Source organism: Sardina pilchardus, chromosome 10 (assembly GCF_963854185.1).
Source record: "Sardina pilchardus chromosome 10, fSarPil1.1, whole genome shotgun sequence".
In the NCBI taxonomy this organism is placed as follows: Eukaryota; Metazoa; Chordata; class Actinopteri; order Clupeiformes; family Clupeidae; genus Sardina; species Sardina pilchardus.
Genome location: NC_085003.1, coordinates 16,150,977 through 16,174,183, shown reverse-complemented (window position 1 = coordinate 16,174,183; position 23,207 = coordinate 16,150,977). Strand labels below are relative to the sequence as shown.

The 23,207-nt window shown below is 45.5% G+C and overlaps 1 protein-coding gene across 5 annotated transcripts in view; it reads left to right on the top strand.

Annotated features, from left to right (window-relative positions):
- The first annotated feature begins 2,180 nt into the window (after positions 1–2,180).
- lrp5 (low density lipoprotein receptor-related protein 5) overlaps positions 2,181–23,207 on the top strand; it is a 50,592-nt gene continuing 29,565 nt past the window's right edge. For 3 of the 5 annotated variants that reach the window (XM_062546761.1, XM_062546758.1, XM_062546757.1), the window contains exons 1-8: positions 2,181–2,425; positions 7,901–8,101; positions 8,726–8,945; positions 12,647–12,844; positions 15,396–15,592; positions 17,109–17,240; positions 20,899–21,295; positions 21,408–21,579. In XM_062546761.1, coding sequence (XP_062402745.1) covers positions 2,344–2,425; positions 7,901–8,101; positions 8,726–8,945; positions 12,647–12,844; positions 15,396–15,592; positions 17,109–17,240; positions 20,899–21,295; positions 21,408–21,579 — 1,599 coding nt within the window. In that variant the 5' untranslated portion in view covers positions 2,181–2,343. The remainder of the gene's footprint in view (positions 2,426–7,900; positions 8,102–8,725; positions 8,946–12,646; positions 12,845–15,395; positions 15,593–17,108; positions 17,241–20,898; positions 21,296–21,407; positions 21,580–23,207) is intronic. The other 2 variants (XM_062546759.1, XM_062546760.1) reach the window with 2 other exon arrangements.

Below are 23,207 nucleotides of genomic sequence, written 5' to 3'. Positions count from 1 at the left end.
ACACATCCTGGTAATGTCATTTTTGTTATAGGTTACATTATTGAAGGCCAAGAAGAAAGACCTTACGTCAAGGTCAAGGGCTGATTGATATGTTTAAAGCAAGCAGGACTGGGTATATTTCTATGAGGCTTATGTCTGTGCTTTGAGCATTTGCTAACAGTCACTTCATATCTGCTCTAGTCAACCTCACACAAAACACAGCTGCACCATGGGTACCCTATTTAGACAGTACTAGAGCACTGCCCATCCCTAACTATAAACAGCCCTCACTCATACCCGCCAATCAACTTTTCAGCTATCGCATCCCAGATGTGCATAACGGTGCAGGTGTCATCACTGTCATCTTCACCTGTGAGGTCATGGGTCTGTGTGTGTGCGGTGTCACCAAGGAATACTCTATCATGAATGAAAACAGTGGCTGATGTTCTTCTAAGGGGGGCTGTGTCCAGCCCTTCCCTTATGGAATCCTCTGACTCCACAAGACAAGAGTATTTGGATCCATCTACGCCAACTCATTCCATGAGTGCCCCCAGCAGGTGCTTAGGCATAAGTGCATACGTATGACATCCACTAAAACCTGCATCACAGAGAATGTCACGTCTTTATCACCCATAAATGACCCACCGTGCTGTGTTGGGCATCATACACAGGACCCCCGAATGCACACTTGCCTCAGCAGGTTATGCAGCTGTCCATGCCTTTGGCCCAGTGGCCCCTTCTGCAAATGCAGTTGAAGTTGGCATATTTCAGCGGCATTCCCCTGCTGAATGGAGTATGCCTCACCTCCGAGGCCAAACTGACCTATAACCCTCAACAAACTAATCATTAACATGTGGCAGCACAGGATGTTCTTCCTGTTCCTGCCATTTGCATTGCATCTCAGTAGCAAGCAAGCCATCACTGGTTGGTTCTGCAGTCTAAAGGGCCTGTAGATCACCCTGTTGGTATAGCCTTACTGTTCATTATAAGCATTATTATTGCTGTATCGCGCCAATAAGTCACCTATCAATGCAGTTTCCTGTGACTGTCCTGTCAGTTTCCTTACATAGCAACACACAGGAGACATAGAGGTCGGATGCAGAGATGAAAACAAGCACACATTGCAGTGTTGCTGATGTTAATGTCTAATGCATCACTGGATAGGTCAGAAGAGGAACATCTAAAGCAGTGACACTGTATATGTGCACTTAGGCATTTAGCTGACGCCTTTATCCAAAGCAAATTGAACCCACAACTCTTGTGGCTACTGCAAGCTAGCCAAACTCCTTAGCACTACCCTACCACTGCCCAAACACGCCATGACAACAAATGTCCTTTGTCCATGTCCAATCCCCGATTTCAGAGGCTAACATATGTGTCACTATAGTGTTGGATGACAATGCTGATAATGGACCCAGAAAAATACACAGTTCTGACATGTTCTTGTTTTGGCCTAATCCAGGACTTGATTTGAATTCACCATGCAGTGACCTATAGTCTCAAAAGTTTGTCTTGTGGTGCAACAAATGGCACTTGGTTGAGGCCAATATTTGTCTTGTAGTGAGTGACAAAATATCTCTGAAACCCTGCATCACTTCTTTCCTTACAGCCAGTAGCCTAGTCCAAGTCCATACAAACAGCTACATGGCAGCGACACTTCACTGGGCTTGGATATGAGAGGTTAGGTAGGTGCATAAGACCATGTATGTCGCAAACAAGCCTCCTAAACCATCTGTGAGTAGGGGTTAGCCTACTCATGACACAGACTGCTGTAGATTGAACAAATTATCTGGGACATTTTCATTGAGAACACCAAGGGATTTTCATTATAATAATTCCAGCTGTTTCAAGATGTCTTTCTACAATTTCAAGACTAGTAATGCTATACTACACAATGCATTGGTTTTTAGTTTTACTGAAGGTGGCTGTCAGTCTACCCAAGTCAGCCTGACACAACACACAGGTGCACTGCTGGTAGGGCACTGACGTAGAGCTGGAGTACCGCCCAAACCCGGAACGCTATGCTACAATATATTTAAACGTGAAACTATTTGTGGATACCTTGGGGAGGGGGAATAACATGCATAGCGACGATAGCCTGTTTTGAGTTCATAGGGGAGCTTAATATACATATTAAAGGATTTAGGCTTTCAAATCGAATCTTAACTACGTGCACCGTGAATGCAATAGGTGAAGCACTGTCCATACAAACCTATGTGGTGACGTCAGCCAGTTTCCGCTGTCATTCCCCTCTGTGCCTCTCAGCTATCAGAATAGCTGCGTGAACAAAAGTGTCGATTGAGCCACCCTTTCGGATTTAAACTTTACTTTTGGCCAAATAACTCGAAGAATGGAGTTGGACTTATGGAATTAAAGCTGGGCGCGTTTGCAATGGAGGTTTTGTTGCTGAAATTACTGCTTTACAGTAGCTGGTTCGCGGTCCATGGTAAGTGAAATACTTTTTTGTTCAGATTATGGTCGAAGTTATAAGTAAGCCAATTTAACACGATTTCACAAACTTTCTGTGGTGGCGTTGTCGAAGAACGCACTGGAAACTGGATGTATCTGTTAGAATAGTTTAAAGTTATTTGGAGTTAACTCTTGAAAAGTGGTTTGTTACAGTTATACTTTCGGCTAAGTTTTCTTACTTGAAGAGTAGCCTACATGTGTTTTGTCCCTTTTCTTCAAGTAGCCCGTGTGTATGTGACGGGACCCTGCTGTTTGTCGCGGGAGTTCACTTACTGAAATGTTATAATAATCAGAGAGCAATGGTAACTTTCAGACTTTTTCATTTAAGTCTTAAGACTCAATTGGTCAGATATGTGGTTTTGTTATGTAGGCTAACCTACAGCAAATTGTAAGAATCTATTTGGAATGTCTGCAGCACAGGCCTTCGCGTGCAGTCAAGTTAGGATTGATCATAGTGTCGGGTGTCAGAGTGAAGTTTCTTTTGGATGAATTTTCGAATTCTGCCAAATAGCCTTCAAGGCTCAAGTTTTATGTGATGTGACTGAGATTAGTGAATAATCTTCATTCTAATGCCATCAGGAGACCATAAGTAAAATGCAAAACAAACGAACGAAAAAAATGTGATAGCCTAGACTCGCAATAAATGAAACATGGCATATCCCGGTGAATGTGAAGCTGCCTATATTGAATGCCTCCCATTGCAGAATAGACTATAGCCTACTATAGGCTAGTCTTGCATATAGATTATTTTATGCATTGGTGATGCTTTCTTTGATTCTCCATAGGCCTACGGATGGCAATTTCTTTGGTTAATTGGACATTAATTAAATGGAGGGTTTTTTGATTACAGCCTAGACCTAAACCATTTCACGTTCTATTTCTGAATATAAACTAGCCTATTTGGCCCAACTAGCCTGTTTACAAAATCACTGTCATTTGCACAGAATTAAGACTATGGTAATAAAATGCCCCAAATTAGGATCATACTCAGTCTTAATTCTGTAGGTTTACCATAGACCAGTTCAGATAGGTTTGCGATCAGTGAGGAGGCTAATTTATTGAGAAAGACATGGATTCAAAGTTAATTTCTTCCAGGGAGAGGAAATGTATCAAGCGCCAATGCCTGGAATGCTATGATTTGTCTGAAAACTGAGAACTAAATGAAAAACATTAGGGACACCGTTTCCTTGTTGAGAGTTTAGTTGAAAGATTACTTATATCTTGAAAAAGTCACTCGGAGGCATCCATTTAAGGTTGTATGTTGCAATTCAAGTCCCCAGGCTATGTAAATTCATATCTAGTACAGGGATGTGACATGAAGCAAAGTAAAAAATGTAGTTCTACACCATGCCTCTTTGGAACTCCACAAAGGAATTTTGTGAGTTGGTGATGGAATGAAATACACACTTCACACCATGTCTGAAACACGCAGTGTTGACACTGTGCACCAGTCACACATTAGCCTATAAAGTATGGAGTCTAGACCTAGATATGTAAAGGCAAGCATGCTGTGATAAATCCAACATATTGGCAATATGAAAATGCCCGTTCACGAGTCCAAGCAGAATATAGCTGTATCGGGGTAGCAGAATTGAAAGAAGGTGGAAAAGGTTCAAGGTCACTGAGGAAATGGGATAAAGTATAAGCACACCCAATTTCAAATGTTTACGTGAAGCGGATTTTCAGATGGGGACCTATGGCAGTTATAGCACCCCCTATACGGAATTTCACAAACTTTGGTGTTTGTCCATGGGGTGCGGTGGTGATTGGTCCAAATTTGGCTATGATTGATCCTTTATATGAGAAGATAAGGGTAACAGAATCATTATGGGCCACTCCCTGAAATTTCTTTGACTTTAAAGATATCAAGAATTTTTTTTTTTTTTGAAAATGGTGGGCACATTTTGGGGTGGAGATGGAGAGACAATGGGTGTTTGAATTTATTTTGAAATTATTTTAGTGCAATATCCTGCATTTCCTGAAATATTGGCTCCCAATAATAATAGGCACCATTAAAATAGTTGCGTATTTGTTTGTCATTAAATTGAAGTTTGGCCTTCACCTTGCTTAATTAGCTATTTTTTTCCTGAGTTTGTTCTTCACTCTGTTGTCTGTTCCCTCTATGAGTCTTTCACTTTTGTTCATACGTTTGGTACGATTTGTTTTCTGTATTTCTCAGGTTATGTATGAAAGTGTTGGTCAAGTCAGCGATATTTGTCTGGAACGCTGAACCATGCCTGGAGCACAAACAGCTTGTTTATTTATGTCTTTCAGAGGAAAAAATAAAACACATGTTTACATTATGGAAGAGGGTTTTTTTTCCAGATGGAATAGTTTTACAGGCAGCACTGAGGTGTCCTTGGCTTGGGAGGCTATCACTGTTCACCTTTGGAATCTTAACTCCCCCCACCATCTCCCAAGCGCCTTGACACACTCACACAGAAAAACTCAAATAAGGCCCAGAATGACAGACCCATTGGTCAAAAACTCAAAATGACACAAAAGGAGAGAATTAGACAAAGACAGAACAAGAAAGAGAACTACTCATTTGAGTTAGTGACTGACTGCTGAAAGGACCTTTTGCCTGTCATTCTGAGCATTTTTCATATTGCCATTTAGTACCACATCTCTCTCTCTCTCTCTTATACACCCTCTCTTTCTCTCTCTCTCTCTCTCTCTCTCTAATACACTCTCTCTCTCTGATACACACTCCCTCCCTCTCTCTCTCTCCCCCATCCCTCGGCCCCTAGCTCTCCCCCTCCCTGTGGAGGGATTGTTAATCCTGGTGACAAGCTCAGACTCCTCAGCTGTTCCTTTGTCTGCACTCTCTCCCCACAAAGGCCAAACCCAGTGGATCCAGGTGCTCCACACTCTCCTTTCAGGGAGGCCTGAAAAAGCTGGTGTTTGGCAAGAGCTGAAAAGTCACATGGATTTAACTAACACCAGTGAAGTAAAGCAGGCGCTCCGTCAAGCTCAGGTCAAAGGTTTCTGTAGCCTTTTTTTAATGGACCTTTTTTAAGGACCTTGATTACCAAAACAAACCTCCTCCACTAACTATAACCTGTTTTTTTTTCTTGCCTTTGGTCTATATGGTACTTGTAATCGTATAAGTGGTAAGAGCACCATTTTGAGGAAATAGTATCAAGGTGAGCTCTGATAGAGCTTTATGTCTTGCTCTGCTTTGGTATGCGTGGCCTTTCTCAAGGACCTTTCAAGGCTGTTCGGTGGCCTGCTGTATGCACATTCAAGGCTCTTCAGCCGAGAGGCCTCAAGTCTATTGGCTTTGGAGGTGGAGGGTGGCTGGGCAAGTGTGAGACTCGAGTGTTAGAAGAGGCACCTCAACTGGGGGAATAAGGACCATGAGAAATGTTTGCTGCTGAGTGCAGTGCACAAACTGATAGCTGGTTCCAGAGCCATATAAAGAGAGAGTTGCGACAACTCCATTGACGCTAATGTTCCATATTTTCTCAACAATAGTTCCCGGAAGTTAGGATCGAACACTCGTTAACAGACAGTAAAAGACGGTTATTTTATGATTCTAACGAACAGTCAAAATCGCTTCCGGGAACTATTTGAATGTGATTTGAACTACTTGAAGTTACACGAACCACGTCACAAACCGAATTTTCTGTACCCGGGTTGTCGCAACTCTCTCTTTATATGGCTCTGGCTGGTTCCTTCCATGTTGATTATGTTATGTTTTCAAATGTTAGCATCTCTTAAGTGTTTGCATGTTTTGAGTGCATTTTTTTTTAATTCGTTTTTTTAACAATGGTGTTTTTGCCACCATTGACACTGAATAGAGTGAAGGAACAGCACTTCCAAAGGGGGCAGGGAGCTTCTGTCAGAGCCAGAGGCCGTGTCGAGAAGGCAGTCGCGGTTGTTTAGGACCAAGCTGCCGCTGTTGGTGTGAAAGAAAGTTTCTGCACTTGGGCCAGCCAGAGAGAGGGAGTTGTGTGATCTCATAAAGAGGTGCAGCTGTTGAGATGGGGTTCATCCTTTTAACTCTGACCGTTAGGCATCCTCTGGAGGACGAGGTGTCAGAATCTGTCCCTTCGTCCACCCCCAGTGCCCCCTGCCCCACAGGCAGACAGAAGCCTCCAAACCAGCATCTCTCTCCTCAGCTTGTCACTGACTGCTGACCGACACAACTTTGTAACTACACAAGCTAATTTTGAATCATTATACAGGACAGGACATAATATTTTCTTTAATTACTAAGTCGTATGCATTAGCCTCTTGTTGTATGGTTAGTTTTTCAACTGCACAGGGTCCTTGATCTGCTTACACGCTTGATGAACAGTGTTGTTTGTCGTTTTTATTTATCATTTGTGTGAAAAAGAAAAAAAACACTGGAGATTAAATTGATTTGAGTTAATGCTGGTTTGATACCCCCCCCACCCCCCCCATACTCTCGCTATTTTCATTCACCTCTCACTTAGTTTTAGGGAGAGAAAAATGAAAATAAAATGCTGACATGGAAAGATGGGGGACAGCCAGTGGCCTAATGTCTCAATTTTGGTGTTTACTCTAAGTGAAATTCCAAAAAGCATTTTTTCGTGATGAGTTGTTAAATAGATTATGCTGGTGTTTTGTCAGATGCTTGGTGGTGGTACTTTACTGAGTGATACATGGAATATCTCTTGGTTTATGAATTGTTTTTAAAGCAATTTTGCATTATGAATGTTTGGGACATCTTGTCTCCATTCTAGATAAACACAGTATTCAGTTTGACATTTATGTCATCAGACGCAGGATTATTGACAGAAGTTCTATTCTGCTTCAGCACAGACAGCTTGCCTAAGTGACTTAGACTGGAAAAACAACCACATTTATTTGAAAGACCTGGAGAGTTCAGGAAAGTGTGGCAAAGGTTTGCATCACTGTGTCCTGGTTGGTGTGGCACCAGGGCTCCTAATGTGGACCGGTTATCTCTGAGCAGCCAGCGGCTGTAGTGAAAAGCCACGACTGGATGGTGACATGGTGCTTAATAAACTGGCATGCTGGTGAACCACAGTGCAGCAGCACAGCCCACGGCCCTCCTGAACCACCGTCATTGTGTCAGCTCCGGCTCCTCTCTGATCTTACCATCCATGTGCGCCTGATTCACCTGATTCACCTCTCGGCTGCGGAAACATCACTCAACAGTGACTTTTCAACAGTTTTTATTTCCCCCCCCTGACAACTTAAGTCAGTGAAGGTCTCTGAAGTCATAGAATAACAATACAAGTACATAACAAAATAAATTGTGATCCTCTTGCTCTTGTTGGTTGCATCTTGCCTAAAAGAAAAAAGATCATAGATTCAACTGCAAGGGAGTATGTATATAGGAAGTGTATGCTTTGTCTCTGCTGGTTTTGATAACAGTGTTTGCAGTCCGAATGAAAGCAAGATACACGTGTAAAACATGATGTTCTTCCTGAACATGACCGATTGCTTTTCCTTCTGATAGGTTCCCCCTTGCTGCTCTTTGCCAACCGTCGGGATGTGCGTCTGGTGGACGCGGAGGCTGTGCGCGCAGAGTCGGCGGTAGTGGTCAGTGACCTGGAGGATGCGGCGGCTGTGGACTTCCTCTATTCGGAGGGTCTGATCTTCTGGACGGACGTCAGTGAGGAGGCCATCAAGCAGACCTACTACAACCAGTCTAGTAACTGTAAGGCCTGACATCACTCTGGCTATTTCACATGATCAGTTTTAGTCAATAGTTCTAAGAATGATCGTCTGCATGTTTCTCATCACTCTGATTCTCACCTCAACCGCTTCATGACAACCATCTTGAACTATTCATCTCATCGACAAGCCATGATCCTCTTGCTATACCATACTGTCTTATTCTTGGCATATACTTGACTTGACTTTTTCCCCGATTTCACTATAACTGAGCCCTAGAATTGTAATAATGCAGTCGAACATTGAAATCCAATATAAATTGAAACCCAGTATAAATCTGCAAGAAAGTCGTTCTCATTGACATACCAGACTTTGCCCACTTAAGAATCGGCCCTTTCACTCTAGTACAACATTGGTAATCAGGGAAAAGTTGAGTGGTTAAAGATTTGTGATTCAGGTGAAATTCAACAACCAGTGAAATGACACCCATCCCTTCTGTACTCCTGAAGCACCATGTTGATTGGCTCAAAATGTTTATGGCCTGGTGCCAGCCATTATGTATGTTTACAGTCAGAACTGTGTACAAACACTGGTTCAACCCAGATGAATTGCATTGATTTGAGCGTATTGACACTTTGTTAATGGCGCTGAATCCCCTTTCTCTCAGCAGTAAAAGAGGCAACATTGGGCACGGGTCAAAAGGTGGTGGTGTCAGGCCTCGAATCCCCCGATGGACTGGCATGTGATTGGCTGGGACGCAAACTCTACTGGACGGACTCCGAGACGAACCGCATCGAGGTGGCTAACCTGGATGGCACATCGCGGAAGGTGTTGTTTTGGCAGGACCTGGACCAGCCCCGGGCCATCGCCCTGGACCCAGCCCACCGGTAAGACCACTCTTACGGTTTTCTGGCTCAACTTTGCCTCTGGGTGGTCACGACTCCCGACTCTCCTCAGAGCGGCTCCAACCACTCCAGCGCAGACGGCTCCCGCCCAAGCCATGTGTGGCCTCCGCTTGCTCCGCAGTGTATTTATAGTTCCTAAGCACATCCTTGCGAGTGAGCCCAGTGGACAGGCCCACCGCTCGGCCCTGTCTGTTTCCTGTTGTTGGCGTTTTGTTAGGGTCTCTCTCTCGGCGTCGGACCCTTCTCCTGGTCCCCTCTCCCCTTAGAGGCCCAGCGCTACCTAGTTGGAATTCGGGGAGTTCGCCGTGTGTGTATCCGCTCCACTCATTGTTGGATTGGTGTGTTTACACGGACGGGACCTCCAGGGACAAATTGGTCTCAATCTGTCAATGGTCTGAAAATAATCTTGCCGTACAGCTTCAGTCACTGTTATGTGTGAGTGCATTTTCATAAATAACCATCACAAGAGACTAAATGTCTTTGACATTGATTCAAAGATGATGGCTTTGTATGACAAATAAATAAGTATGATTGAGTAGAAAAGCTTTAAACAAGATTAGAATGTGGCCTTCCTAAACGCTGGAATCTGGTGCACTACTAGTATGTTTGTTTATTTTAGTGTGAATATATAAATTCAATTGAATACTCAAGGCACAGTTGCCCTCCATTTCACAAATAAATAAAGTAATAAATGTTAAATAAATAGATGAAACATGCAAAATTCTTTCGAAACCAGACATAGTTTGTGTGGATGATTTTTCTGGAGGAGTTATATCAGGTGTTTGTGAAGCGTAGCGATGTGTCTTGCAGAATGAGTTGAGCAGAATTGAAAACTTGTTCTACATCAGTGATTTCTGGGAAGGGCTTTTATATACGGTCAGTATTTTTCTCCTGTTTTTAGTTTCACAAGCAGCATGCCTCTTCTTGTTGCTTTCAAGGCCACTTTCAATGTTTGGGTAAGCTCGCATGCAGGGACTCACTCTAGCATAAGTGCTTAAGAGGAAGATGGAGGGAAGGTTCTCTCTACAGACTATTCTACAGGTTTCCAAAAGCTACATTGGTCTAAGTGTTTTACTGTGATGAACTAAGGTGGCTGCATGCTCATACTGCAGGAAAGAGGCAGGGGTTCAGGCAGTTAGGCAATCTCCTTGAAGTAGATCATTGGAAAGTTAAAGAGGCCCTAAATTGCGTATGCCTGCTTTCGTGACACGGTCTTTGTTTTGCCCAAATGCGGTAATACTTACATGGTCTGTTATGCCTAGAGAGATTGAAAAACGTTGTGCACGGACCTTTCAGAATTAAGAAGTAACTGTTAACAAAAATGCATTCGGAGCTCCAGTGGAGCCCAATGCCAGATTGAGCAGCCAAGTATCTGACAAGAATGTTTTTCTTGGAATTTCCTTTAGCATTAGTGTACCAGGTATTGCAGCTTGGTCTGTAGTCTTACTCCTATTATATCCAGACATCCTCCGTCTCTCAAGGATCAATTTTATTGCATGTTCCAATGTTGTCTCTTATTGATATACACCCTCATCATATGGTTTACTTTGTTTTTGATTTACTCTTAGTGGGCTGAACCCCCGAAGTGTTGAGAATTGTGCATGAGAATTTGATTTTGCCTACTAAACGATTTGGGGTCAGGCTTAATTTAAAAATTGCTGTGACGGTCGAGGCAACTGTGAAATCTGTCATTATTCATTAGTAGATATTGAATGACAACTTTATTTCCTTTGTCTAAGCCCCAAATCTCTCATGCCTGTCACACTGCCTAATATGCATTTGCATAAAACGCTTGTCAAACTCACTTGGTGAAGCTACTGACATCAGTCCAGTCGTCCCAACTGTGCTTGTGCTGCCCTCACTGACTGTTCAAGAGTTTAGTTCCTAGACAGCACTACCATTGTTCTTCCTGCTTCTTTGTTCTGTCAGTAACTGAATTCAAATGGCTCCATATTACCCTTGGCTGTGGTGGGGGTTGGCATTTAATTGAGAAAAATGCACTTCTGCTGTTGCTGCCACAGGCAGACCAATCAACTGTGTCTCAGGGGAGGAAAGGGTGGTTGGGGTTGTCATGCTTGGTCTCTTTGCTGGCATGAGGTTTGATAAGCGTTTCCGTTTGCGACACGCATGCTGTCGTACCCCATATGCCATAAGTAATCAACTCACCCCCTCTTTGCCACCACCGTCACCCTGTGAAGGCTAGTTTCCCTAAGGTTTAATTGTTTTTCTCTGCCCCAGTGGACAAAAGAATGCAAAAGCACTTTCAGATTTGGCCTCTCCATTCACCTTGCTCCAACTTCCCTCTTCCAACTTGTCTTTCAGAAAGTCTTTGTATCAATCAAATAATAGGCCACATAATTAAAACAGAAATGCAATAATGCATTTCAGGAACATTGGTGTTGAATATCTTTGTCACTGTGCAGCCTTTGAATATACTGGCTTGTTCACCACAGTCAAAAAAACGTAATGGCTTCTCATCCAAGGAACATAGCCCAAGCATCCTGCTGTGCTTTATTTTCTGCCATTTTGCTTTTTTTCTTGGTCTTTTCAGCAGAGGCAGACCATAGTCTAGGATTGGAGTCATAATTTAAGCGTTGCTTGACGGGTTGTGTCTTTGAATATCTGAAGAAATAAGAAGTTGGTTCTCCTCCATGTTGACTTGAGTCTTGAGCAATTGTGGAATTCTCCAGAAGCCCCACTCCCTCCTGTACACTCAGCACACTGACATAAGCAAACCACAATCTCTGCGATAGCTGAAGAAAAACATTAAACATATTTGTGTAATGGTCATTGGACATTGCTTAAAGCTATACCCCCAACATAGTTCCCTTCATCTCGTGTAATGTTATCACTTAAATTCCAAATGGCAAAAGCCAGAGATGCCTGATAATGAAGACACACCCACCTACCCACACGCACCCGTGTACACACACACACACACACACACACACACACACACACACACACACACACACACACTCACTCAACTCTACCTGCAGCATGTACTGGTTGGTGTCAGGCCTGCCACTTCTTCACAGCAAGATATGAATAGATATTTCAGATGCCTAATTTGGTTCGAATTGACTGCACTCACTGGTATATGCAACATGAAAAAAAGAGCTGTCTGGCAAGCTGCCAGAGGAAAAGATTTCTAGAAAATTCTATATAGCAGGTTATTTACCTCACAAGCCTGTGTGCTGCTTTCGTGCTTGTGTGTAAGAGTATACATTGTGGTTCGTGGTGCTTTGTCAGGCATCGACTGATGTGTATGTCTTAGGAAGTCCACTAATAAGAGTTTGGAAAGGGTGAGCAAGCCTTTTCGAACACAGAGGACGATAAGATTATTTTGCTTTCTTTATGTCTGCGCTGGTGGAAACGGCGGAATGTGTTTAGTCTAAGCGCACCAAGACTCCATTTGGCTCCAAATCTGCAACGAATCTGAGGTGTGGCCCTGGAGCAGTCAGGGTGAAGGGAGCGACTATGCGTTTGTCTGTTCATCAGTCTGACTATTTTGCACGCATACATGTTTGTGTGTCTGTATCTGCATGCAGGTGAATAAGTCACCAGACAGGCAGGAACAGGAAAAAGGGCCTGTGTGTGTGTTGTACTCCGCACATTGCCTTTGTTGAACTCTGCTGATTGACAGGTTGGCTTGACGACACCCCTCTCTCTCTCTCTCACAGGTACATGTACTGGACAGATTGGGGTGAGGAGCCGCGCATCGAGAGGGCAGGGATGGACGGCAGCAGCCGGAAGATCATCGTTGAGGTGGACATCTACTGGCCCAACGGCCTCACCATTGACCTGGACGAGCAGAAACTCTACTGGGCCGACGCCAAGCTAAGCTTCATCCACCGCGCCAACCTGGATGGCTCTGCACGGTCAGACCTCGCCCTCGCCCTCTCTCTCTCTCTCTCTCTCTCTCTTTCTCTCTCTCTCTCTCTCTCTCTCTCTCTCTTTCTCTCACCCACTCACTCTCTCTCTCCCGCTCTTCATCTTTTCCCACGTCTTCTCCCGCAATTAGTTTTCACCCCGCACGTCACTCGCACTTAGCATTAACAGACTGCGCTCCTCCGGGGGATGAGGAGAGGCGGAGAGGTCCAATCCAAACTGAGCGGCCGAGGAGGCCCCAATCCAAACACACTCGGCACGTACGAGGCCCCCACGGTCCCTGAAGACCTGCCTTCAGAGCGAGCCACTCTCAACTCGAGGTGACCTCTTCCACCGTATACCACTGAAACCTGACCCTGCTTGGCATCGGCGTCACGGCTCCAGTCTCTCGGGATGAGGAGGGTTGTGTCTCCTTTTGTGTATATGGGATTTTATAGCAATTTTAATAAGGAATGGTATGTTACCCCTTCAGTCAGAATTTACACCCGTGACTGATCTAGTCATGGATTATATACCGTGTTCAGGTCAGGGCTTTGTGTTTGTGAGTTAAACTGAACATCAACCTCCCTCTCAAGCATTCACAGACTGAGGCTGGACAAGATGGGAAAAAAGGGAAAAGAAAATAACAAGGCCTGTTGACACACAACTTTCTCTCTGGCAAGAATGTGCAGTCTTGTGCATTCACTTTATCAAACTTTCTGAGAGTTTGTGATTCTTGATTTAGGACAAGAATGCGAGTCGTTTTCTTCCTTTCAGTACAACAAGAATGAGTTTGCCCAAGGCAAGTGTTCTGGTAAATATAATTGCTTGACAAACAATCCATCCATCATTTGTTGCGCTTTAACTGTCCATCAAGGAGACCTTGTCGTTTGTGAACGCTACTTTTGCATCTGTTTATATAACTGGTGCTACATAGCAAAACAAATGTTTGTCAGTTGCCAGGGGAACTGGCCTAAGTGACCTGGGTGGAGCTAGCACCATTCTCGGCCTGTTGAGATAACAGAGGGTGCGTGTCCTGAAGTAGGATCTGAGGAACTGGTTGTTCATTGCTTGGATGCCTTGCTTTGGTCCACACGTGTCACAAGTTATCAACAACAGTCCTACACCACATGGGCCGATACACATGCAACGTTTCAAGACGTTTTTCACAATACATTAGAGTATGTTATGCTGTGTACATCACAGTGTAATGACACTGGCTGAGTGAACATGTTAAGTGAAAACAGAGATGGCAGAATTGAAGAGGGGAGGAGCACTTGCCGTAAACAGCCCATTTTTACGTCTGTGTAGTTCTGTACTTCTGAGTGCTGGTTGCACTCATGATATAGTCATGTGAATTGTCAGTATGAATATGTTCAAATGTTTGTCTGGTTGTGCAACATTTTCTACTTTGTAAGGCCAATGAAAACATTGGTCAACTCAATACAGAGTGGCCTCAAATGGCAGACTGTACATTTCCCCTGAAGTGCCGTGAAGATCTGAGTACGGCGGTGTGGGGCTCTGCTAGCGTTTACCTCCCCTTGTTGTTAAAACAAAAGGGTGCTTTTCCTTTCAAGTCCCCCTTCCTGACACCTATGATTAATGATAAAGTTTAGTGTGTTTTCGCTGGCGTCGAACACATACGCGCCTCGCGTCCAAGTGCACCAAAATGGCTGTGCGCAAATCTGGATGCAATTATTTTTTTTCTGACTCTCCCTCTCTTGCTCCATCCCTCTGTTCTTCACACGCTATTAAAAATCGGAGGGGGTGTAGGAGCCTGCGTCCCCTCTTGCACTGCTAAAGGTATCCCTGGTGAACCCAGCATTGCTCGGGTGAGTGATGGGGGTGGGGGGCCGGGGGGGGGCCCTGGTCAGATTGTGCCGCGTCAGGGCTCCAAAGCACACTCGCCTCGCCGGCCCGCCTTGATCCCCTGTTTATTTACGAGCACGGCAGCTCGTGCGTATGTGCGCGCGTTGTTTAGCCAGAGGTTGTTGCCCAACTGCTCTGGGAGTGCAGCTCTGGGCCGTGCGCTGGAACTTTCTCCCAGTTCTGTTTGGTCTTAATAAGGGCAAAGGCAGCGCTAGGACGGGGCGAGGTGGAGGGGTTAACTGGCTGCCGCCCGTTAACGACCCAAACAGATGCTGCCTCCTCTTGCTCGATGACAGCCTGATTTGTTTAATTTCCCCCCTTGGAACTAAATCTGAAAGACTTCCGATCTGGGGTTTGATTTCGCTGCAGTGCTCCAGATGCCCTGAAGGCTACAGAAAGTTCCTTAACATTCTCAGATTGATTACACTGTGGGGTCAACTCTGAGAACCACTTGTACAAACACACATATGTTATGCACGAGTAAATAACTCGGGACAGTGAGTAGAGACGGAGTGTATTAAAGTTAAACAAAAGTAAATTTAAGCAGCCAGAAATAAAACAGGCGGCTGTCTTAGTGTTTTCCCTGTTATCTTTCTATGTTCTTTGTGTCTTTCATATTCTGTGATGGTATGAACTGCAAAGCCTGCTGTGATTGTGCTGATCCCTTGTTAATGTACCTGCGTTTGCCCACAGGGAGACGGTGGTGGAGGGCACCCTGACCCATCCGTTTGCCCTCACGCTCTCCGATGAGACATTGTACTGGACGGACTGGCAGACACGCTCCATTCACGCCTGTAACAAGCACTCGGGGGACAAGCGGCGAGAAATCCTCAATGGCATCCACTCACCCATGGACATCCAGGTCCTCGCCCAACAAAGACAGCCAAACTGTGAGTCTGCTAATCCTGTGTCGGGTTGATTCTCTACGACTTGTACAGAAAGATTGTCCAATTGGACCTTCCTTTTAGTGTGCAACAGTGTATGCACACATACACTCACACTGTTATTCTTAAGGTCATTAAGTTATTTGAATAATGTGCCTTGTCTGTGTATGTGCACATGCATGTGTGTATGTGTGTATGTAGGTTTTAAGATCCATGCGGATTTCACAGGGAAAGATCATTTCACTTGAAAATGCAATATTCAAAAAATATTGAAGAATATGTAGTGGCATGGTGCAAAAAAATGAGTTTCTGGTAAATCTGTCAGAACATACACATAACCGGTAACTGACCTCTATTGACATAGTTTTGCAGTTGATTTGACCCAGACCACAAAACTACATAGTGCATAGCCCAGACGGCAAGTTTGAATGACCGGCGTGTTTATCTGACCTTCTCATAACTACATGCCATGAAATTTGATTTAAGATGATGTGAGCACTAGATGCTGATAAAAGCATGTTTTAGGAAAGTGGCACAATGTCTCTTTGAGAGCACAGGGCACACATTGCATATTTCTATGCACTGCTAGCACAGTATATTCTGATGGTATATTCAACTTGTCCTCTGCCATTTAGTTCACTTTAAGGAGATGCTGATTGACACTCGCTTTTGTTCCCCTGAGAACCTGCATATGGGTATAATTAACTTTTTTTCTGTGCTGGCATTGGACTGTGTCCTGCTCACAATCAGACAATGTTGGGGCCCTGACACAACATCTGTGCTGGGGGGGAGGGGGGGGTTGGGAGTGAGCTAGAGGGTAGGGGGTAGTAGGGTTTGTGTCAAGGCCGTCTGTGTTCTCCTGTGTAAGCAGCTGCATGCTTTAGCGCTGCCCTGCTATGGTTGGCAAAGTGTGATCAGCAGTGGAAAGGATTCTTTTCTTTTAAAACTCTAGACAGTTTCAGAATTACACCCTATCATGGTACCTAAAGTTTAAGAATGATACACCGTGATTGCTCTGATTTAATGTCAAAAAGCAAAGTACACCGACAAGTGAAGCTGCGAATGCAAACGTTGATTTATGTAGGGTCATGGTAAGATTCCTCAGTTCTTGCTAACCCACATCAGACTTAGCCACTGTCTCCTTTTTATGATTTATTAAGACATGTGCACTTATGTTAATCACGATATAAAACTGTTTAGTGCAAAGAAAATGCTGCAGTCTTTTCATTCAGCAGCTTGAAGTGCTTTGACCGAGAACCACTTCCAGCAACGTTACAACTGAGTTACTTTCTTGTGTAAAAGTTGTTTTCTGGTTTCACTGATTTATTAGGAAGTGCACATGTGGCTCCTTTGATTGTGTTGTCCAGCTGGTGCCTGTGGTATTTCCGCTCCATGTATTTCAAATCATACGCAGCAGTCCCCACAAGTGAACACTAGATACGCGGTCTTTATCGGAGGTCGGAACCTTTCTCCAGTTGAGCTGAGCTCGTTGTGTTCTAACACCTGACCCTCTTGTCTCCAGTCCAAACGCCCTGCAGTAATGGGAATGGCGGCTGCTCCCACCTCTGCCTGCTGTCCCCCCTGCAGCCCTTCTACAGCTGCGCCTGCCCCACTGGAGTCAAGCTCAAAGAGGACGGCAAGACGTGTCGCCCAGGTAAAATACACCACTCGTAGACCATTAGTACTCACCAAGTGAGGAGCACCTTTTGAGTGCTCCTACTTTGCCTCACCACCACTTGTGTGTATTTATGACCACCGCTAACACAGGGCGGCTGTAAAGGGTTTGGAAGGTTTTTTTTTGTGGGGGGGGGGGGGGGGTTGATGGTTCCTGGCACACTGAAACACTGGGGCCCACAAAACTGGGTGGGCATGTAGCCCCACTAGTCTGGTAAGGAACAGAAGCTTTTGCTCCCCTACATTTCATATGGCTTACTCAACAATCAGAATTCAGCACCCAAAACATTTTTGTCCTACTACTGTATCTTGTGTTGTGCAGGTTAGAAATGTGACAAGCCACTTTGCTACCACGTTCATTAGATACATACCAAATGACGTGAATGGACCCCTATGATCACTGCTCGTGGATTTGGATATACTGTACTGTATGCATTGAATCTGTTTGGGAGCAGCATCTAGTGTGCTATGTGGTGCATCTAGTTCTCTTTGTGTTTTTGCTATTCCCTGAACCCTTTATTGCATGATCCCTAAAAGGGAAATGGATGGTATTCCACAGGTTTTGATCATTTCTAACCACAGCCATCCTCCCCCTGAAAATGCAGCACACTGAGAAGCAAACGCCCCAAATGAATGCCATTCCACATCATTCAGAAAGGGATGTGACCGGCCGCCTCCAATTATATTACACTGTCACTTAGAATTAGGAATCAAGGATATCTTATTTATGCAAGTCTTTTTGTTAATGAATCTAAAGTGTGTGTGTGTGTGGGGGGGGGGGGGTTGTCCGGGAAGGGAAGGGAAGGGAAGGGTGCTGGGGGTTGTGCGGCAGCATTGGCATCCCATTGGCCTCTGAACATTAGCATGCGCCTCTAATGCAGAGAGCCATGACAGAGCGCTCTAATCTTTGACAGATGGCCGGGCCCGCGCTCGGCGGCCCCTGAAAGAACCATTTCCCCCTTAGCCGCTCGCCGCTAATTTCAATCGCCACAATATACAGACAGCTACATTAAAGCCAGCCCTCCCCCGGCCAGGCCTGGCCCAGCGCGGCCCTGCCCTGCCCCCCACCTCACCCGCACCCTCCCGCCCTGCAGCAGCATTCTTCACCCTTCCAGCGCACTCTCTGGAGACCAGGCGCAAGACTCTGGGAGCTTTCAGGGGAAATCTGAGGCTGCCTTGTTTGGGGGACTTTTGTTTATTTGTTTGCTTGCTGTCAGTCTGCCATCACCCTTCAGTCGTCAGACTACTGGGGCCTTAAGTGTGTGTGTGTGTGTGTGTGTGTGTGTGTGTGTGTGTGTGTGTGTGTGTGTGTGTGTGTGTGTGTGTGTGTGTGTGTGTGTGTGTGTGTCTCTGTGTGTGTGTGTCTCTGTCTGTGTGTGTGTGTGTGTGTGTGTCCAGGGTGGGGTTAGTATGCGGGGGGCAGGCCTAATCAGGTCAGTGCTAGGTTTGTGTGTTTAGTGGATGTGGTCCAGGCCCATAGTGAAGAATGAAACCTGTTTGTTTGAGTTGCCCTGGGGTCTGTGTACATTCCCTCTCACTCAAGACTCCTTCTCTGAGGGTCATGGCTCCCAGCAGAGGGTCTGACATGACAACCTTGCGGTGGAGAGACGCCCTGGCATTATTTCGGTGGTGCTAGTCCAGTTGAGACAGACTGGGAAGCAGAAAGTGTGGTTTTCCCCTTCACGTCACTCTCATACCAGTACTCTTGGGTTGGTGCTGAGAAAAGGAGTCAAAGACCGTTACAACGTCACATTTTCTGTTGATGGTTATATTGGCTTCGCCAATAGCAAAAAGCTGTTGATGACGTGTGTGAAACGAATCCGATAACAGCACAGCCAGACTCTCAAATCAAAGTTGAGCTCTTTGTCCCCTCCACCTCCCCCAAGCCCGTATCCCAGCCTGACTGAGGAACAGAGGCGGCCATTGTCTCTGTGCACTAGTGCCGTTAAATGACAAGTCCACCCCTCCACCCCCTCCACCCTTGAAAAAAGAGCTCTCCTTAACCTCCAGAGCTTTTTTTGAATTTATAACTTTCTCCAATTTTCAGGCAGTGTATTCCCAGGCCAGGAAACAATGAGATGTATTCTTCTTAAGGACCACTCATTCCAGGGGTGCGCACGGAAAAAAAAAGAGGAAACGGAGGAAAAGAAAACATAGTGGAGAGACCAGAGTGAGTTAGTGTGCTGTGGAGTCAGGGGGACGGGCTGGCTCCGATACTGCCCGAGTCCGCGCACACGCACAGCCACTGTGGGACTCGCTGAGCTCCGAACTCTGTTGACAACTAAATAGCACATTAAAAATGTAAAGCCGCCACATCCTGTGGTGTCGTCCCCTGGCAGAGGTGAGGCGAGGGATGAGTTTGGGGCAGGAGAAGGAGGGCGCGGAGTGCAGAGTGGAGGATTTATACAAAGGAAATGATAAAAAAGCACATAGAGGACGTGTTTTGCTCGTTTGTTTGGCTTGGTTGACTAGATTTGTGTTTTGCGGTCATGGTGGAAGGCTCACCTCTTTTGTTTCGGCTGCCGAGCAGAGCGGGCCGTCAAATTAAAGGCAAATAGGCACTCCTCCTTTGGCCAAGTAGGGCTTGCATGGGGAAACAAAAGGAGAGAAAATGAGCAAAAGAGCGTCTTTCCTCTGCTGTCGTTTCTGATTGGCGTCGCCACTGATGGATGGAGAGCTTGATTGGGGACTCTGTCGGCTGCAGCTGGTCCTGTGGCCAGTGGTGTGTGCACGGCTAAAAGGCCTCCCTGAAAGAAAGGAAACGCTCCGAGATAATTGACCACACTGACTTCGACTGCTCATTCTGCTAAACCATGGCTCTATGGCATAGAGGCCCCCTCCCTCTGACAAGACTAGCCCATCTATGGCTGCAGATACAGTTAGGTCTATCAGTTTATCTTTTAGTTAGTTTGAATTGAGGAGGATCTACAGTATGAAGCATTTATGAAGCAGGTCGTGTTTGAGCCAACATGCACAGCAATGATATACAATGTTGAGCTATGCAATATGCATTAAAAAAAACAGTGAGGAACAATAAAATTGTGCGTCTCAGTTACCGTTCAAGATCAAACATGAAAATGTCATTAGAAAGGAAATTGTTTTTACTAGTCACTTGTACCGAATTTTTACCTTCGTGAAAATTCCTAAGTTCCTGTTCTATCTACGAGACCACAAACCATGCCTTGTTGAAGGGAGATAAGGATAAGGGGTAATGAGCACTCATTACATCAGCAGGTTTGCCATCAACCATTGTTTTGCTAAGCCTCTCTGAATACTTCCTTGGTGGGGGGAGGCCAGTATGCTTCCATTCACTTAAGCAGTATGTTGCTGAGGGTAGATTAATGTATGTTTGGCCACACAAGACTGTGACCATTGTTCTACTCCTGGTATGGGGTCAGCTTATTGTCAGCAGTAGAACCAAAAGAAATGTCTTGAATAACCCACTTTAGCTGGTAGGAAGTAGGAAAGGCATTCTGACAACATGACGGTTAAAACTAATTTGCCAAAAAGGAAGAAAACTATTTGTCTATACCGGTACTAACTATTTTGTTAACTGTCAGCAACTATCAGCAAGAGCAGATTGGTGAAAGTCATTAGAAGTAAGTCATGTTCACATGTGTCTGTCTATGTGTTCACAGCCGCCGAGGAGGTCCTGCTATTAGCTCGCCGCACAGACCTTCGCCGCATCTCTCTGGACCTGCCAGACTTCACTGACATTGTGCTGCAGGTCAGTGACATCCGCCACGCCATTGCCATCGACTATGACCCTGTAGATGGCCACGTGTACTGGACGGACGATGAGGTCAAAGCCATCCGCCGTTCCCGCATCGATGGTAGCGAGGCCCAGACACTGGTAACCACGGAGATCAACCACCCGGATGGGATTGCGGTGGATTGGGTGGCCCGCAACCTGTACTGGACAGACACAGGCACAGACCGAATTGAAGTGACCCGGCTCAATGGGACCTCACGGCGCATTCTGATCTCCGAGAACCTGGAGGAACCGCGGGCCATTGTGTTAGACCCTGTCAATGGGTAAGTTGGGCCATCAGTGCTACTGTAGAGATACAAAGTTAATGCAATCGGTCTGAGAGACCATCACTTTTCCAGAGATGCTGATATTCTTGTCATGACTTTTTTCTCGCAGTTACATGTACTGGACGGACTGGGGTGAGAAGCCCAAAATCGAGCGTGCGAACCTTGATGGAACTGAGCGCCTTATTCTCCTGAACACCTCCTTGGGCTGGCCCAACGGTCTGGCCATCGACTACACTGCAGGAAAGCTGTACTGGGGGGATGCAAAAACGGATAAGATTGAGGTGAGTGAGTGCCACTGGCTCTCAGCATGATGGAAACAGACACACAGGCAGTGTGGAGACGCAGGCAGCGAGTGTGCTCTGAATCTGTTCTCAGTCTAGCTTCATTCAGATTGCTCTCACATGCTCCAGGAGTACAAAGCCAGCGGTCTTGGGCGATGCTGACTGGAGGCTGTCCCCCAGTGATAAAATATTTGTGAGCTGCGGCTCTGCAGGGCAGAGCAGTGAAATGCACAAGGTACACATTCCTGATGAGTCGAGTCGAGGCAACGGCGGCAGACTGAGGCTTTAACTGACCAGCGCTCCCACGTGAGACGCAGAGGAATGTTGGAGGCGTTATATAATACCTGGGCCAGGCACACCAGACTTCCTGTCAGCAGCTGGCCTCCATGTTTTCTAGCCGCCTGGATTCTGGCTCCAGTTAACACCTCCCATATGTCACTTCGGAGCGCCAGTCTCTCTTGGTCACTTCATGGATTCTAGGCCTGTTCACCAGACCGCAGAGGGAACTCCAGTTTGGCGCGACTGTTTTTATTTTCTCCTGTTGTTTGGATGATCCTCCTTTGTGGTTACACAGAGAGGCTTGGGCTGTGCAACAGCCATTTTTCTAGACAACATGTATGAATGAAGAGCGCTCGGGTGTTGGCCTAACCAGGATGGCTGCCTTTCATTAGGTTACAATCTGTGTTGAAAGTCTATACTACAAACACAAACGGGGCACGGGACTCTTCCCAGATGAGCTTCCACTCCCTTGGGTGGGACTGCTTTCTAGCGTTACACCCACTGCTCACATGGCCCTTTTCTTTGTGTATATAGGTGTGTGTGTATGTGTGTGTGTGTGTCTGTGTGTGTGTGTGTGTGTGTGTGTGTCTGTGTGTGCATACACATGTTCGTTTGGGAATGTGTTTGGGACTGTGATGCAGGATCAACAAACGTCTCACGATTTCCCAACCTATGAAGTCGGTTAGTGATAGTCTGATCCCTTGTCAGTTTTAGAATCTCTCCATCATTCCATTGAGACACCCCATCCCTTTCTGTTGTGTTTGCGTAAACAGACCAAAAACTGATAGTCATCAACCCAACCCTCCCGACACATACACACTCGTTGAAAGGATGGGAGATGGAAAGAATCTTAGCTATGTCTTGTTATACAGTACCATGTGCCACAGTCAAGAATCCACTTGTGAATCACAGATCTACTGCCATTTCTAGTGGATGGAGGTTTCATATGATTTCAGCCGGTGAGCCATGGGACTTTCTGGACCATGAAACATCAGGGCCTAAACACAACACTCTGACAGAAACAGAACTGGAATGATGGAGCTCTGCTAGTTGACAAGTTGATGCAATCCTAACAGTCAACTGCCTAAATCAATATAGTGCCATGTTGGCAGGAAAGTAGGAGCAGACCACCCATGGTTTCAACTGACGGTCACTCAGTCTTTATTATGATTTTCCTGTAATAGATCATTAATTGCACTTTTTGCCATTTTTTGACATGATGCCTTTCGAAGTCCATTTATGCAGTGGTCTAACTTTTGGTGTGATTGCTAGGAGATGAATACATTTCAAAGTAAAATTGATAAAAAGTAGACTGCACTTAAAGTAATTTAATTGTGAGCAATTGACTC